This window comes from Aegilops tauschii, chromosome 6, assembly GCF_002575655.3.
Source record: "Aegilops tauschii subsp. strangulata cultivar AL8/78 chromosome 6, Aet v6.0, whole genome shotgun sequence".
NCBI lineage: Eukaryota > Viridiplantae > Streptophyta > Magnoliopsida > Poales > Poaceae > Aegilops > Aegilops tauschii.
In genome coordinates, this window is record NC_053040.3 from 30,249,053 (window position 1) to 30,267,415 (window position 18,363).

Here is an 18,363-nt window from a genome sequence, read left to right on the forward strand (position 1 = left end):
TAAACATAATTATGAACTCGGAGATAAATAATATCATTTATTATTGCCTCTAGGGCATATCTCCTACAAATCATACATACCGATGTGTGCGGTCCAATGAGTGTTGAGGCTCGCGGAGGCTATCATTATGTTCTCACTCTCACTGATGACTTGAGTAGATATGGGTATGTCTACCTAATGAAACACAAGTCTGAGACCTTTGAAAAGTTCAAGGAATTTCAGAGTGAGGTTGAGAATCAACGTGACAGAAAGATAAAGTTCTTACGATCAGATCGTGGGGGAGAATATTTAAGTCACGAATTTGGTACGCACTTAAGGAAATGTGGAATAGTTTCACAACTCACGCCGCCTGGAACACCTCAGCGAAACGGTGTGTCCGAACGTCGTAATCGCACTCTATTAGATATGGTGCGATCTATGATGTCTCTTACCGATCTACCGCTCTCATTTTGGGGCTATGCTTTAAGACTGCCGCATTCACTTTAAATAGGGCTCCGTCGAAATCCGTTGAGACGACACCGTATGAATTATGGTTTGGGAAGAAACCTAAGCTGTCGTTTCTAAAAGTTTGGGGATGCGATGCTTCTGTCAAGAAACTTCAACCTGAAAAGCTCGAACCCAAGTCGGAGAAATGCGTCTTCATAGGATACCCTAAGGAAACCATTGGGTATACCTTCTACCTCAGATCCGAAGGCAAGATCTTTGTTGCCAAGAACGGGTCCTTTCTGGAGAAAGAGTTTCTCTCGAAAGAAGTAAGTGGGAGGAAAGTGGAACTTGATGAAGTACTACCTCTTGAACCGGAAAGTAGCGCAGCTCAGGAAGATGTTCCTGTGGTGCCTGGACTGACTAGAGAGGAAGCAAATGATGATGATCAAGGTACTTCGGATCAAGTTACTACTGAACTTCGTAGGTGCACGAGGACACGTTCCACACCAGAGTGGTATGGCAACCCTGTCCTAGAAATCATGTTGTTAGACAACGGTGAACCTTCGAACTATGAAGAAGCAATGGCGGGCCCAGGTTCCAACAAATGGCTTGAAGCCATGCAATCCGAGATAGGATCCATGTATGAAAACGAAGTATGGACTTTGACTGACTTGCCCGATGATCGGCGAGCCATAGAAAATAAATGGATCTTTAAGAAGAAGACGGACGCGGATGGTAATGTTACCATCTATAAGGCTCGACTTGTCGCTAAGGGTTATCGACAAGTTCAAGGGGTTGACTACGATGAGACTTTCTCACCCGTAGCGAAGCTGAAGTCCGTCCGAATCATGTTAGCAATTGCCGCATACTATGATTATGAGATATGGCAAATGGACGTCAAAACGGCATTCCTTAACGGCCATCTTAAGGAAGAACTGTATATGATGCGGCCGGAAGGTTTTGTCGATCCTAAGAATGCTAACAAGGTATGCAAGCTCCAGCGCTCCATCTATGGGCTGGTGCAAGCATCTCGGAGTTGGAACATTCGATCTGATGAGATGATCAAAGCGTTTGGGTTTACACAGACTTATGGAGAAGCCTGTGAGTGGGAGCTCTGTAGCATTTCTCATATTATATGTGGATGACATACTGTTGATGGGAAATGATATAGAATTCTTGGAAAGTATAAAGGCCTACTTGAATAAGTGTTTTTCAATGAAGGACCTTGGAGAAGCTGCTTATATATTAGGCATCAAGATCTATAGAGATAGATCAAGACGCCTCATTGGTCTTTCACAGAGTACGTACCTTGACAAGATATTGAAGAAGTTCAATATGGATCAGTCCAAGAAGGGGTTCTTGCCTGTATTGCAAGGTGTGCAATTGAGCACGGCTCAATGCCCGACCACGGCAGAAGATAGAAAAGATGAGTGTCATCCCCTATGCCTCGGCCATAGGGTCTATTATGTATGCCATGCTGTGTACCAGACCGGATGTAAACCTTGCCGTAAGTTTGGTAGGAAGGTATCAAAGTAATCCCGGCATGGAACACTGGACAGCGGTCAAGAATATCCTGAAGTTCCTGAAAAGGACTAAGGATATGTTTCTTGTTTATGGAGGTGACGAAGAGCTCATCGTAAAGGGTTACGTTGATGCTAGCTTCGACACAGATCTGGATGACTCTAAGTCACAAACCGGATACGTGTATATTTTGAATGGAGGGGCAGTAAGCTGGTGCAGTTGCAAGCAAAGCGTCGTGGCGGGATCTACATGTGAAGCGGAGTACATGGCGGCCTCAGAGGCAGCACAAGAAGCAGTCTAGATGAAGGAGTTCATTACCGACCTAGGGGTGATTCCCAATGCGTCGGGCCCGATGACTCTCTTCTATGACAACACTAGAGCTATTGCTCTTGCCAAGGAGCCCAGGTTTCACAGGAAGACCAGGCATATCAAGCGTCACTTCAACTCCATTCGTGAAAGTGTTCAAAATGGAGACGTAGATATTTGTATAGTACATACGGACCTGTATGTAGCAGATCCGTTGACTAAACCTCTCCCTAGAGCAAAACATGATCAACACCAGAACTCTATGGGTGTTCGATTCATCACATTGTAACTAGATTATTGACTCTAGTGCAAGTGGGAGACTGTTGGAAATATGCCCTAGAGGCAATAATAAAATGGTTATTATTATATTTCTTTGTTCATGATAATTGTCTATTGTTCATGCTATAATTGTGTTATCCGGAAATCGTAATGCATGTGTGAATACATAGACCACAACATGTCCCTAGTAAGCCTCTAGTTGACTAGCTCGTTGTTCAACAAATAGTCATGGTTTCCTGACTATGGACATTGGATGTCATTGATAACGGGATCACATCATTAGGAGAATGATGTGATGGACAAGACCCAATCCTAAGCATAGCACAAAGATCGTGTAGTTCGTTTGCTAGAGCTTTTCCAATGTCAAGTATCTTTTCCTTAGACCATGAGATCGTGTAACTCCCGGATGCCGTAGGAGTGCTTTGGGTGTACCAAACGTCACAACGTAACTGGGTGACTATAAAGGTACACTACAGGTATCTCTGAAAGTGTCTATTGGGTTGACATGGATCGAGACTGGGATTTGTCACTCCGTATGACGGAGAGGTATCTCTGGGCCCACTCGGTAATGCATCATCTTAATGAGCTCAAAGTGACCAAGTGGTTGGTCACGGGATCATGCGTTACGGTACGAGTAAAGTGACTTGCCGGTAACGAGATTGAACGAGGTATTGGGATACCGACGATCGAATCTCGGGCAAGTAACGTACCGATTGACAAAGGGAATTGTATACGGGATGGATTGAATCCTCGACATCGTGGTTCATCCGATGAGATCATCGTGGAACATGTGGGAGCCAACATGGGTATCCAGATCCCGCTGTTGGTTATTGACCGGAGAGTCGTCTCGGTCATGTCTGCATGTCTCCCGAACCCGTAGGGTCTACACACTTAAGGTTCGGTGACGCTAGGGTTGTGGAGATATTAGTATGCGGTAACCCGAAAGTTGTTCGGAGTCCCGGAAGAGATCCCGGACGTCACGAGGAGTTCCGGAATGGTCCGGAGGTGAAGAATTATATATAGGAAGTCCAGTTTCGGCCACCGGGAAAGTTTCGGGGGTTATCGGTATTGTACCGGGACCACCGGAAGGGTCTCGGGGGTCCACCGGGTGGGGCCACCTATCCCGGAGGGCCCCATGGGCTGAAGTGGGAGGGGAACCAGCCCCTGGTGGGCTGGTGCGCCCCCCCCCCCTTGGGCCTCCCCTGCGCCTAGGGTTGGAAACCCTAGGGGTGGGGGCGCCCCCCACTTGGCTTGGGGGGGAAGCCACCCCCTTGGCCGCCGCCCCCCCCCCCTTGGAGATGGGATCTCCCAGGGCCGGCGCCCCCCCAAGGCCCCTATATATAGTGGGGGGAGGGAGGGCAGCAGTACCCTAGCCCCTGGCGCCTCCCTCTCCCTCCCGTGACACCTCTTCCTCCCGCTTGCGCTTGGCGAAGCCCTGCCGGGATCCCCGCTACTTCCACCACCACGCCGTCGTGCTGCTGGATCTCCATCAACCTCTCCTTCCCCCTTGCTGGATCAAGAAGGAGGAGACGTCGCTGCTCCGTACGTGTGTTGAACGCGGAGGTGCCGTCCGTTCGGCGCTCGGTCATCGGTGATTTGGATCACGACGAGTACGACTCCATCAACCCCGTTCACTTGAACGCTTCCGCTCGCGATCTACAAGGGTATGTAGATGCACTCCTCTCTCTCGTTGCTAGATAACTCCATAGATTGATCTTGGTGATGCGTAGAAAATTTTAAAATTCTGCTACGATCCCCAACAATATGCTCTCATCATAAGCCGGCGGGCATAACTCCACACGAGACTCGCTAAGAAACCATTGAAGATATTTGTAAAATGCAGCTTCATCATGCACTTGGCGATGTACTTGTCTGTTATTATTAGCCACCTTCACCAAGTAATTCCACTTCTTGATGTACTTTTCATGATATGACTCCCAGTTCTTGATCTTCTTCTGCTTCATTTTGTCCAAGCTTCATATTAACAATCATAAGTATTAGTCGCCTGAAATAGTTTACAATGCTAATGACAGAAGATGCACTCTCTCACCCGTGAATCACGATATTCGTGTCCTTCCACTCCGGTGGTGTATCCTGAAATAACCCAAATTGACTCATCACACGTTGTGGAAGGTGGTGCTCGACTGCATATAAGCATATCAATGGGCACCGCATCTGCCAAAGATGTGATTCCTCTGTGCATTTCGGGTTCAACTGGAAATCGAGGATGAAAGCGAAATTGTCCTGCGGTCCATATGGCTGCCATGTCACCTACAACATAGTACAAGCAGGGAGCCAATAGAAAAAATTGCTAAGCAAGACATGAAAATAATGCTAAGAAAAAAAGAAGTATGCATATCAATGGAACCAAGCAAATGATAACTATTTTTGACATAGCAGTTATTACCTGCTCGGCGGTTAGCGCGTCAAACTCATTGGTGTAGTCTATGTACATTCTCTTTTGGTCGCCGTTGAACTCCGAAACCTTGTCCCACTTGTACCCCCATGTAGGCTGTCGTAGCGGGTTATCATGATCGTCCCAAGCGCCGTAACGGATCACTTTCGGCCGTCCAACTGAAAAGTGTTCCCACATCCAAACCGAAAGTAGGACCAACGGACCACCAATGCTGGCATCATCTTTGTGCCTACAACACGCCTCATCCAACTGCACATAGAGGCACGCACGGGACGATTAGAGAATGTTTGGAGATGTAATATTGAAAGAAAAATATGTACAATTGATTACCTGACGGTACAAGTAGGCCAGTGCCGCTGAACCCCAGCTCTGTTTACTATCCCAACCAGATAACGCCTTCAGCCACATCCACGGAGCGGTCCTGCCACCACCGTCAGCAAAAAGAGTCCTTGAGATCACATACCACAAGTATGCACATGTATACTGTTTGAACATTTCCTCACTAGCATCGCCGGGGCACTGGCTAAAATGTTCTGCGATCCAAACATAAGTCGCACCAGCGGGGACTCTGTATTTAGTTGGGTCATCCGGCACTGCAGGAACCGCACCGATAAGGTCAAACATCCTATCGCGCCGGTTAGCAGCATCAGTGCTAAAACAGACAGGAATTCCCTCGATGGGAAGTGCAAGGATCATCGAAACATCCTGAAGAGTCACGGTCATCTCCCCGGTTCGGAGGTGAAAACTGTGTGTCTCCGGCTTCCATCGGTCAACAAGCGCGGTGATAGCACAAGGGTTCATGTTTGGCGTCGACCGAGTGACAAGCTGGATGAATGGAAGGAGTCCTAGCCTCTCGATGTACCGTGTATACCGCTCATCGTATTTCATCTTATTGGATGAAGCTTCGTGAGCCCTCAAGCGTAGTGGAAAAAAGACCTGCAAAAATACAAGTTAGAACATTATAGGTCCATTAAACTAAGAATATGAACTAGCATTATCAATATGTATCACCTGCCTCTCCTCCGCCATAAGTCGCCCACGGTGATTCTTATCGTAATGCTCACTGAGAAGTGTCATCCTACGTATTCGGGAAAAAACAATTAGTGCGCCAAAAGTGTATGCGAGAATGTACCATCTACTATGAAATGTGTATGCGAGAATGCATTCCACAAGCAGGATCAAGCTGTCAACTTGTCAATGTATTAAAGTTTATACATTGTAACAGTACAGTAAGTAAGATCATAATTTGAAGTAAAAAACTAAGGAACATTCTACCTGCTAAACTATTTGGTCGGCTCCACTTGATAAGACACTTGAATCTGATACTAAGCAACTACCGGTCTGCCATGCATTGGTGCCTTCTACAAATGTGTCACGGGCTAACAAAACGAGAATTGACTGATTAACTGTTACAATGGTCAGAATGTGCCAATGGAAAGAGTATAACCTCTGAACTCACACAAGTAACAGACAACTAAATGAAATGGCAGCCATACAAATTACCCAAGGAAATAGTGATGGGACCCGCAAAGAGAGATGGTACTAAATATCTGCAAAATTCTTCAGGTTGGTCACGGGCTGCTGCATAAAGGGATTGAAAAGGATTTTTTTTGTGTAAATTTTATTTATCTACTTCCAGATTACCAGTTTTACTTGCTCACGAACAAGTAAGAACAATGCTCCTTCACTACGGCTGGGATCGATTCGTACAATTTTCGAAAAACATGATGAACTAGGGTTTCATTTAAACATGCAAAAATAGAGCCAAAATGATGATTTTTTCAGATGAAATTTGGGGGGATTGGAGGAGAATACCTTTAGGGATAGATGTGGGACGAAATCCATGGAAAAATTCTTCAGATCTGGTCGATTTTGATGGAGATTTGAGAGGGGGAGAAGGGAGCCGCCGCTGTGTCCTGTTGCTCTGTTCTAGGTGGAAGTGGGCGGCTGGCTGGGAGCGAGTGAGCTGACTGAAGCCGATGTCAATAGGGCATAGCGCCCCTACTGGAGGCGCTATCTAAGGACCATAGCGCCTGACGCCGAGGCGCTATACGAGCAGCACCTGGGCCCGGCTGTGCCACGCTGTCATAGGCACAACACCACGAGTTACGGCGCTATAGAGTTACACATAGCGCCCCTGTTGAAGGCGCTATGGAAAAAGGTCAGATGCGAATTTTTTTTAAGAACAGGGTCAAATCGTGCTGAAGTATCCAGAAAAGGTCAAAACAGTGATTTCGCCCGGCAATTCGTATATTTCTGGATTCTCATAATTTAGGTTGAATGTTTTGATAGAGGTAAAGCTATCATTGGACCGTTGTGAACTAATTTCTGAAAGCAAGGGATTTCATCTTCTACAGTCAAATGTAGAATTTGCATAGAAAAAAAGGTATCAAAGTGATGCATATATTCTGAAATGTACTTGTCTAGCATAGTCTTGGTTTGAGTTCGATAAATTTCTGCTCATTGATACTGAGTAGGATTGTTCTTTTTCTCCTGCTCTAAACTTACTTTGTGGAGTTTGTTAGTATAATTACTTGATGAATTTCTTTTTTCAACTGATAGCTGAAGAAGCTGGTGGGGTTGTGTCACGCATGGTGCCACGGTGGAGAGTTTACAGTCTTTGATTTTTCTGTTCTTGTTTCCAGTGGTGCTGTTCATGAACAGGTCGGGTTTCAAAAAGTTGCATGTTCTCTTATTTGCTAAAAATCACCTCCTCCAATGGTATTATTACAAAGCTTCGGTCATATGGATCTTCAAGCTTAGGGTGTGTGTGTGTTGTTTTTGTACGGATTACCTGGAGCAATTATAATTCTGTTGTGTTATTTCTTGAGAGATTGTAAGGGGGTTATTGATGAATTCTTATGATTGTAGCTTTTCGATAGGACCCGGCATGACATGACAAGTAGCCTACCGAATTTTCAACCACGCAGCCCTTCAGCTCCTTGTTTCTATGTCAAGCAAAACCAAGTTAGATTTTTTTTTTTGCTCAACAACCATGTATTTAGACTGATAATACATTGCAAAGCCCTTTGAGTCAAGGATATTACAGAAAAAGGAGTATCCGAAATTGAAGTCTGCAAAGAGCTTCACTCACTCGATTCCTTTTGCTTTAATCGAATGTTTTATCCGAAATTAATGCCTGCAAAGAGCATTGTATGCATAGTGTCTGCCCGTTGTACTTGGATAAACATGACTGTCAATTTTGTCAATCATGGATAATAGCAGGATTTCTGGAGATCAAGAATTTGTCACTATACCGAAAGATAAATGTGCTGGCGCTGCCCTGTCATCTTCTTTCAACACAACATGTTTTGTTTCTCCTCTAGTCCTATGAAGTGAAGTGAAGCTTTGTGGTTACCAACGACCAGCATCTTTGTTTTGCATATTGGGCATATTGACATTTCTGTCAGAATTCAGAAACGTGCTTGGATGTAAATTCAACAAAGCAAAAGTCTCCCAACTCTTCTTGATTTCCTCCTAGAATTTTGATTTCTCAAGTCAGAGCATGCCAACCGAGAAGGCAGCAAGGGAAGAAACAAAGACAGATGACTCTGTGTTACTGAAGTTTCATGGTAATTTCTTTACCATTTTTATATCAATTGATTTTGTAGTAAACACTGTTAAAAGGCCCTCGTTTCTTCTGAAAACACTGTTAACGCAACTGAACCCATGGAAAAGGAAAACGATGAAAGGAATTTACTGCTACAGTTTAACACTGTTATCCTTGAGTACACAAGATTCAGATTGGGATTTCCATTTCCATTTCCTCCTGCAGAATTTGATTTCTCAAGTCAAAGCATGCAAACCGACAAGCCAACCAAGGAAGAAACAAAGATAGATGACTATGTGTTACTGCTACTGGAGTTTCATGGCTGATCTTAGGAAGAATTGACTCCTCTCGAGATGCGGTGCGATTCTCCGACTCCTCTCGAGTGAGTTCCTCCTAGATTCTGATTTCTGAATTCGAAACCAGCAACCTCCTCCTGTCTCCAACCAACCAACCAGCTAAGAAAGAACACAAACATGACCCTCTCTATTTTACTACTCCCTCCGTTCAGAAATACTTGTCCAATGAATGGATAAAATATATGTATATAGAACTAAAATGCGTCTAGATACATCCATTCCTCCGACAAGTATTTCCGGACGGAGGGAGTACTACCACTAGAGTTCTGCCAACATCAAGGTAATTTCATTTACCTTCTCTTCTCTTATTACCAGCTACCTCTGGAAGTCTGGAGTTTGAACTTTGAACTACCGCACTGTATTATAGTTATTTTAATATATTTTTTGCATCAGTGAGTACATCAGCAGTCTCTTGCATTGAATAAGATTACTGGCCAAACATACACCTGCCATAAATATACAAAAATGTCTCCCTGCCATTATGTTTGCAAAATACTCAGTTTGCATCAATAGATACAAGACCAATAGATTCAAGACCTAAATGCAAAAAAAAACTTATGCATCAGCATCAGGATAGTGTTTGGCTCCATTGGCAGGGCTGCTCTGCGCTCATGCATTCAAATGTTCCAACCAGCAGGGCAGGATCCATCTCGGCTGCCCTTCCATCTGATCAAATCAATGTTTTAATCGTACTCCCTCCGTTCCGAATTACTTGTCGCAGGTGTGGATGTATCTAGATGTATTTTAGTTCTAGATACATCCATTTCTATGACGAGTAATTTAGAACGGAGGGAGTATTAGCTATGCGACCATGCACACTAGTAATGGGTAAAAGATGGGGATGTACTGTTGTATGTCAGTGTACGTGGCGGAACATATTTTTAACTGAATTTACATGTTTTTCCAGTCTGAATCTAGATGATGTCTTATTATTCAGCCTGTGCTAGCTTGTGATTTACCGTGCAGTAAAGCACAGTCGTTAATCGTCTTTAGCTAATTGTGGTGTTTTGAACGTAGTATGTCTAATATGGATCTTACTTAACGCAACTGAACCTTACTACTAGACTAGAGTTTAACACAGTTCTAGCTTACTCCTTCAGTTCACCTACACCTACACCGGACTCTTCAGAATGGGATTTCAACTTTTCGTAACTGATAATCACCGTCATCAGCAAGCAATTTAGCATCACTTGGGCAAGTGGGGATGTTGTTTTTCACAACAACAAAAAAATCCCAAATTTGTGGAGCTTGACCGGTGGGATCAATTCTTCCATTCTACTAGTACTACCACAGTACCACATATGGAAAAACGTACAGCTTGACTTCTGAATTTACATGCCTTGTGCCGGTATCATCTGTCTGTATGTAGTATCCTCTTACCAAAAGTCTACAACTCCTCTCGATTTCCTCCTATTTTGATTCCTCAAGCCAAAGCAAACGCAAGCAGTCTCCAACCACAAGCCAGCTAAGGAAGAAACAAAGGAAGATGACTCTTTTTTACTACTGCTGGAGTTGTGCAATTAGCGAATACGTACTACATCAGAAGTTCTTTTTAGAAGAAAAAAAATCAGAAATCCTTGCATCAAATAAGATTCTTCACCTGTCTGACATAGACACAGGGGAGGACTCCTGCCAATATGTTTGCAAATTCTTCAATTTGCACCAACCGGTGGATGGTCTAATACTGTCATTTTTGAAAGCAATAGTATAGCTGCTATTTAATTATTTCTAAATGACATGCCACTAAATGAACAGTCAATTACGGCAATTGCCAATACAAAGAGGGAAATAAACAAGAGTCTCAGCTAACAGTAGTATCAAAGTAAATTTCTACCCGACACTGTGAGATGAATAGAACGAACGAAGAAGTAGAGAACCTGTAATAACAAGACTCGAAGCAGAGAGTGCTAGCGCTAGTACCTAGAATGAAGATGTGGCAGAAAGAAATATTTTTTTTTCACAATGATGATCTCCTTTTTTTTTTTTGAAAAGGAGGAAAGACCCCCGGCCTGTGCACAATGATGATCTCCTGGCAACCATCATGTCTCTCTTCCTTCCTCAAATATTGTTGTGTTCATATCCCCTGAGCCCGATGCCGCAACTTGATGGTCCTCCTCTGCATGCATCGACCGTGCCGCCCCTTCATGAGCATTTGGGATTTTGACACATGCGCTTATATTCGTGTACTGTATACTGCTGACGATAAGCAAACGAAACAAACTCCAGGCAACATTCAGTAGTTGCCTTCAGTCAGGTGTACCACACAAGAACGCCTGCCATTAATACACAGGTACCCCCTGCTGTTATGTTTGCAATTTCTTCAGTCCGCACCCAACTGACGGATGGAAATTACAGATAGTCTCCAAGCATTTTCTCGACACATAAAAGGCTTACTGCACATACAAAAAGTACAGACGACACACATAACAGTAGGCTTTGCCAAGCAGACAGATGACCAAAACTTTTTTATACAAAAAACAATGTTGAACTTGAATTTATGTTGCAGCAACAAAGTGCTGTTTGGCTCCATTGCCAGGGCAGCTCAGCATCCATGCCTTAAAAATGCTCCATTCCAGCAGAACAATGAAGGCTTCCCTGCCTCCTGATCACATAAAGGTTTTATAATTAGTTGTATCATATATACGACCGTGCACCAGGATGTAATACATCACCAGTCTACTAAATGAAGCATCAATTTTAAAGCGGCTGCCAGCACGACCGAGAGGAAAAATACATGAGTATCGGTTAATAGCTACTGATGTTTTGCTTAGCACGTTGCTAGTACTTGTATCGAGAGAACAAACCAAGGAGAGAACTGTGGTATTATTGTTTCATTGAAAGAACTCGAAGCAGAGAGTGCTCGCCGTAGTACCTAGAATCAAGATGTGGCAGAAAGAAATCCTGTATTTCTTAGGTAATGATATCATGGTCACAATCACGTCTCTCTTCCTTTGATGCTCTTGTCTGTGCTTTTTGTTCCTTGCCTTCATCGCCTGAGCCTGTGGCAGCGACTTCAAGGTCCGCCAGGCCAACTAAACAGATGAAGGGTGAAAACAACAGTAGCAAATAATTATGAGAATTAGTGGACAGAGACATCAAATTAACAAATTAAGAGGAGGAGCAGGTGTGTTAATTCACCTCCAGATTCGGATGACATGCTGGTCAAGAAGTATTGTGACAGCAAATCCCTCGCCCTCACAGCATCCTCTTTTGCTAACTGGCGCACTTCCTTGGAGCTATTCCTCCGCTTGGGGCTCGGCATGGCCCCATCACCCTCCATATCTATGACTATGTTATGCAAGTAGCAGCAAGCATAGATTGTTTCAACTAGTGTGTCCGGATTGACAGGGCATGACGTCTCTCCCTGCAGGTACTTCCATGTGTCTTTGAACCTTGCCAGCGCCTTCAGAGCGCAGGTTGTGGCTGCGTTGTGTCTCCTATTGAACTCCGCCTTGGAGTCTGAGAGGTCTTCTTCCTGGTAAGGTGTGAGTAGCCACGGGAGAAGAGGGAACCCTGCATCACCAATTATGTATTCCCCGACTTCTGATCCATCTAATGCCACCTTCAGCTTGCTGCCATTCAGGTAACCGCCCTCCTCGCACTCATTGAACAAATTAGATTCATGCAAAATGCTTGACTGGTTCATGCTACTTATCGGTCCCCACCAAATGTTCCTGAACCTCATTTCTGGATCGATGACGAGCTGAACTAGAATGCTGTCATTCTTCTCACAGTCCCAGTTTGGTCCAAATGGGATGTGAGTTGTACATATAACACCGCAGCAGTTATGCATATTGTGGATCTTGTCAAACATGGATTTGATGTTGTCCATTTTACTGGAGTCTGGCCAGCGCCCATGGTTCTTTGCTCGCTTGTACACAGCATCAACGAACCTCTCACTTACCAACAAGACAGTTGACTCACTCACACTGACAGAGGATCCTATGGTCTCCGGTGGCTCACTAGAGTATAACCTTTTCAGAGCAATGGCTACTCGGTCTTCTAAAGACAGTAACCTCCCGTCATCAAAGGTGTAGCTGTTCATATCTTCCAATGACGGCACATAAACCAAGCTGCAGATGTAGCTAAAGGTTTTTCTTGTCAGTTTAAAGACAGACTCAAATCTTTGTGTGTCCTCAAAAGAAGTTAAGGTTCCTGCAAGTGAAGAAAAGATAAAAGTGGTTACACAATCCATAGCTTGCAAAGCAGGAGCTCAACTATGACAGAATTAAAATAGCGAGATCCAAAAATAACATATATATGAGCAGGGAAAGTAGGGAAATTGTGAGAACACAAAAACTTAGGAAATGAGGGACTCCAGCCAAATCAGAAAGTAGCATATTGGAAAAAAAAATAGCCATTACAAAATGATAAAAGGCCGGTCATCTATTTTCTTTTGAGAAAAAACTAGTAACACATCTTTGTTGACATCACTACCATATTGTTGTTGTCCTAATTTAGAAGGTTGTATTCAACAAGAATAGTTGGGAATATATTCAAACTCCAACATACTGACAGAATGACAGAACGTAGAAAACAAATAGAACAGTTCAAATAACCAGAATAGATAGACAAATTAAGATGAATGAGCAATGCAAATTTAATTACCTCTAGACATGAAAGCAGAGAGGTTGACATTTGTCTCCAAGCTGTAGGGATTAGCTGTGTACAAGACATACCATTTCCTTGAATTATCTCCTTCACATGCATATGCCTTGACATGCTCGACATGCCTGAACTTGTCCCACTCAGGGCCAGATTGTCTCGTGGCTATGGAAGCGAGTAGTGCTAGGCTGCAGTATAGCTCCAAATGACTTGGGTTTATACTTCCCATGTATTTTGGGAGTGTCTCCGTATCTTTATTTGTGAGTATGAGCCTCTGGAGTGCAGGAACATCTTCTAGTGCCCTCAGCTTTGGGCAGTCTTGGATGGTAAGCTTCTGCAATCTCGGAAGATTAGTGATCCTCTCGAGGTCAAGGTTTATAGCCAGTTTCAGCTCGACCAGAGATGGAAAGTTCTCTACAGAGATGAGACCCTGGACATAGTATATGATTAATTTATTCAAAGCCCTTGCCTGGGAGGCAAGGCCAGGAGGAAGACATTTCAATTTGCACCGCGCTAGCATAAGTTGCTGCAAGACAGGAAAGGCCTGCACTTGCTTCTCCCACTCCCACTCCTCCCATTCCACCATTCCTATCAAATTCATCTCATGCAATCTTGGAAATGCAGCCACCATCTGGGAAGGACGAGGACTGTGGTGATGGTTGGCCTGCAGGAAATCGGGTCCAACAAGCTTGATGGCTGGAGCACGATCGATCTGAATGAGCTCCAAATAAGGGAGCTAACACAAACCAATAGGAAGCTGTGTGCAGTATGCTAGGTCGGCAATGAACAGAATCCTTAAGTTCTTGAGGGGCACATCTAGTGATGAAATCATCCACCTTGGGAGCCGTTGGCCAAAATATCCTCTGATGTAAAGAGTTTCTAACCTGGACGGAGGGCAGAGCTCATCAAATAGCTTCTCGATTTGTTGTTGCGCTTCCTCAGACACGCAATCTTCCTCTTTAATCAGCCCATCATCTCCCAATATACTACCACAATTTAAGAATAGAATAGTAAGATGCACCTTGTCGGCAAGTTTTGCCTTTGCTGCAGATGAGGAAGCAGTTATATTCTCCAATCCGTCCAATTCAAGATGCTTGAGCTGAGAAAGAGGACCCAACTCTTCCAAACTACACCAATCACCATCTTGCTGGGCTGGAAACCCATATAGTATTCTCAAATTTGTTAGAACACAGAAACCCCTAGGTGTGCCATTTATATTTGTTCTACTGAAGTTCAGATACCTTAGCTGCCTTAATTTTACAATGCTGCCTGGAAGTTTCACAAGTTGCCGGCATCCACGAAGGTTAATGTACTGCAAGAACTTCATCTTTCCAATGCTATCAGGCAGACTAGGCATGTCAGTGTTCTGTAAGGACAAGTACCTCAGGTGCTTGAGTTCATGCAAAGATTCAAGCAATGCTGCAACATGCGCAGAATCTATATGTAAAGTTCGTAAGCATGGAAAATGAACCAAAGAATCTCCAGGCTTGATATTTATATTGCCAACTGATATTAGTACCCTTAATTCCTTTTTTGCTTGCAAAGAACCCCAGTCTAACCCATCTGATTCTGATGCTTTGCTTTCTAGAGATAACCTAACAAACTCATGTGCACCAAGTTTACTAACAATATTAGTTTCTCCACAGTGAGCTGCTAGTGCCTCATCTCTAGCCACAAATTGAGCAAATGAGCGTACAACATCATGCATGTTGCAAACACCTTGATCAACATACTTCGTATTTGGCTCTATAAGATTCCTCAGTATCAACTCCTTGTAGTACATGCTTCCGAGTTCTTCTAAGTCATCCGAGGTCTCGTGAAGAAATCCTTCACTAATCCACATCGCAATGATTTCATTTTTAACAAATAAAGCAGTTTTAGGGAGAAGTGAGTAGTGCAGAAAGCATTGTTTGGCACAAGAAGACAAATCTTCATAGCTTAAATATACTGCATGGTTTAGCTCTTCGGGCAGTCCAGATATTGACCATATAGAATCAGCCAGAACCTTCTCCCACTCATGGTGTTTTTTGTCCTTCTGACACAATAGACCTCCCATTACTTTGACTGCAAGAGGCAAACCATCACATTTTGCTACAATCTGAACTCCAATATCCTTGAGCATATCAATGTCATGATCATCAATCTCAGTTGATATTAGCTGCAAGCAGTTGAACTGATAGAGTCAATGAGGAGTCGTTTTCTTTGAGAGAGAAAATAATCACTTATTAACTGATAGTGTCAACTTAATATTAGTCAATAATTGGCTAGTGGAGAAAAGAGACTCACGAAAGATCGGCTAATGTACTACCTAAATTGAACTATCAAGTAAATGAACTGTTAAGCGGGGATGTTGCTGTCATCTGGGATGCCTAGCATGTGAGTGACTATAATCATAGCATGCTCACCCAGACAAGAGTGCTTAGTTCAATCTACCATCTTAGAAACTACACAAATTATGTTCTTAATTCTACAGAGATAGATACTAGTCTACAATACACATTTTCATTCTCCGGAAAACAGAGTCATATTTTATCTAAAACTACATACACAAGGGTGGATGCTTCTTACATATTTATAATTGTACTATACAATTTTATAGTATTTTTTTGACAAAGGATGGATTTTATTGAATCAAAATGAAGCAGCAAGAGGATACAAATACAGTGAGCACACACCTAGCCTCTCCATAGCTAGGATGCTCTCATCCAACACCAATGCGCGCACACACACACTATAAATGTTCTTAGATTTATAAAGGAAGGGGAGCTTTGGCGTAGGAAAGAGCCACTTGCAGAAACGTAGGGAAAGGCTGCATACAAAAGGTCCAAAGTGGTCGGACCCTTCCGTAGACCCTACGGAAGCGGGAGCTACATGCACCAATTTACCCTTTTTAATAAATCTAAGAACATTTATACGATCCTAGTTACTAATTTTGGTTGGACTTGCATTTTGGGTGGCGACTACATATATTTCAACAATTTAGCTTTCTAAAAGGGGAAAACAATGCCAACAAAGAAAAAAAAATATTTGAGTCACACTAGCAATTTCTTTTATGAATTATTACTCCTAGGTACAACTATAATCAAAAAAAAAATACATGAGGTCTAGTGTTGTTGTGGGAGCATGGTTGGCCAACTTTCATCAGCCTAATTTGATAACTAGGTAAAAGTACTATGCCTTCTGTACACACTACACACAGTACACCTGCGCGGGGTGCATGTGCTGTGGCATACGTATATGTTCCGTGTTGTATGAATCCATGTTGTAATCTCAAATAGCAGTACATGAGTGTGTCCGATTATCATATCTCTACGCCAAATTAAGCACGGAGCTAGTAAAAGAAATTGAAAGGAATGGAGCTAGTAATATTAAAGATGCATGGAGTTTAGTTAAGCACCTGTTTCTTGAGCAATGACCAGGCATCCTCCTCATCTAATTTGTCCACATGGTGGTGGGGAGGCACAACTTTCATCCTTCGAGCTACTGTTTCATCTCTAGTAGTGACGAGGACTCGGCTACCTGGAGCCACAACATTAGCCAAGGGTGTTTTAAGCACATCATTCCATGCTCCATGGTTCCACACATCATCCAGCACCAGGAATAGCTTCTTCCCTTTCAAGGTGGTGGCAAGGATTGGCTGAAGCACAGCCAACGCCTGATCATCACCATGTACTCCCCCCGCTTGTGTGATGATTGTCCTGAGCAACTCAACCTCGTTGAAGTCCTTGTTGATGCTCAACCATATCGTCTTCTCGAACTCTGCATTCAAGGCTTCGTCGTTGAAGACCTTCTGAGCAAGAGTGGTCTTGCCGATTCCACCAACCCCAACAACGGCGACTACCATGATGTTGGTGTTGCCCTCCTTTTCACTCAGCATGATCTCAACCAGCTTTCTTGTGTCTTGTTCGATCTTCTCTCCGACTACACCGGACCGATCAAACTCTCCTGACGTTTCACGTCTCTTATTGCCAGAATGAGAGCCATGGACCTTGCTGCTGCGATCCTCATAGGAACCAAGAGGGATGAAGCTGAAAGCAGCACTTCGCTCCTTGATGATGTCGAGCCTCTTGTTGAGCGCCTTTATGCGGGTGCCGATGTCGTGGGCATAGGAGGGATTCCGCATGCAGAAGAGCAAGGGGTTGAAGCACCCCACATCTGCAGTGCACATACCACGCTCCATGGCATTGAGCTGGCATAGGTCGAGGATATCAGCAGCTTCGTACATGGCACGTTTGAGCTGGGCCACCCACTCTTGCACGCTCTTGTTGGTGATGTTTCTCCTGTCAGAGTCGGCGAGGAAGTTCTTGAGGTCCCTAAGCTTAATGTCCATCTTGTCAATCTCGCGTCTGAATCCAAGCAGCATGTGCACCTCTTCGCTTGCCATCTCCGTCAGCATGCGTAGCACGTAGGACGCAAAGGCATCCAGGACCATCGTTATGTTTGCTACGTTTTTTCTGTGACAAATTTTAACCACATATCGTAATCATCCCCGCCAGTCGTTGCAGCTGAAGATTGCCAGCCAAAACTATTGAAAAAGGCACCACTAGAATGCTAACATGGGTACATGAGGAACAAGTTATAATTTATGAGCATGGAAAAGCTACCAAGATCAACAGAGGAAAGCAAAGCCAACTAAAGATACAGAGGGGGTCCAAAACTACCTTCAAGATGGATGGATGTTGGGTCCTGCTTTAGCTCCTCTGGAGCAACTTGTAGTACAGTAGTACTGGTGAAGGGCTAATAAGGACGGGGCACTATGTATATATAAGCTAAAGGGAGATTACAAGCAACTTGTATGTGAATATACTAACCCGCACATTGTGATCAACGGATCCAGGCTATCTATCTGTCCACAAATTAAATGCCGTGTTGTGTCTTGGATTGTTCATCAGACTGATCTGTTA

At 43.8% G+C, this 18,363-nt stretch overlaps 2 protein-coding genes across 2 annotated transcripts in view; both read right to left on the reverse strand.

Moving 5' to 3' along the window:
• LOC109756109 (serine/threonine-protein phosphatase 7 long form homolog) overlaps window positions 1–6,932 on the reverse strand; it is a 28,206-nt gene extending 21,274 nt beyond the window's left edge. Inside the window, exons 1-6 of the mRNA XM_073500599.1 lie at window positions 6,764–6,932; window positions 5,960–6,026; window positions 5,279–5,884; window positions 4,940–5,197; window positions 4,583–4,803; window positions 4,294–4,506 (exon numbers count right to left, since the gene is read on the reverse strand). Coding sequence (XP_073356700.1) covers window positions 4,294–4,506; window positions 4,583–4,803; window positions 4,940–5,197; window positions 5,279–5,884; window positions 5,960–6,025 — 1,364 coding nt within the window. The 5' untranslated portion in view covers window position 6,026; window positions 6,764–6,932. The remainder of the gene's footprint in view (window positions 1–4,293; window positions 4,507–4,582; window positions 4,804–4,939; window positions 5,198–5,278; window positions 5,885–5,959; window positions 6,027–6,763) is intronic.
• Window positions 6,933–10,861: 3,929 nt separating this feature from the next.
• LOC109756073 (putative disease resistance protein RGA4) lies at window positions 10,862–17,891 on the reverse strand. Its single transcript, XM_020314940.4, is given in 5 exon segments — window positions 10,862–11,456; window positions 11,727–11,886; window positions 11,993–13,009; window positions 13,463–15,617; window positions 16,857–17,891. Coding segments are annotated over 4 exon segments (4,329 nt in total). The 3' UTR covers window positions 10,862–11,456; window positions 11,727–11,764.
• Window positions 17,892–18,363: the final 472 nt, after the last annotated feature.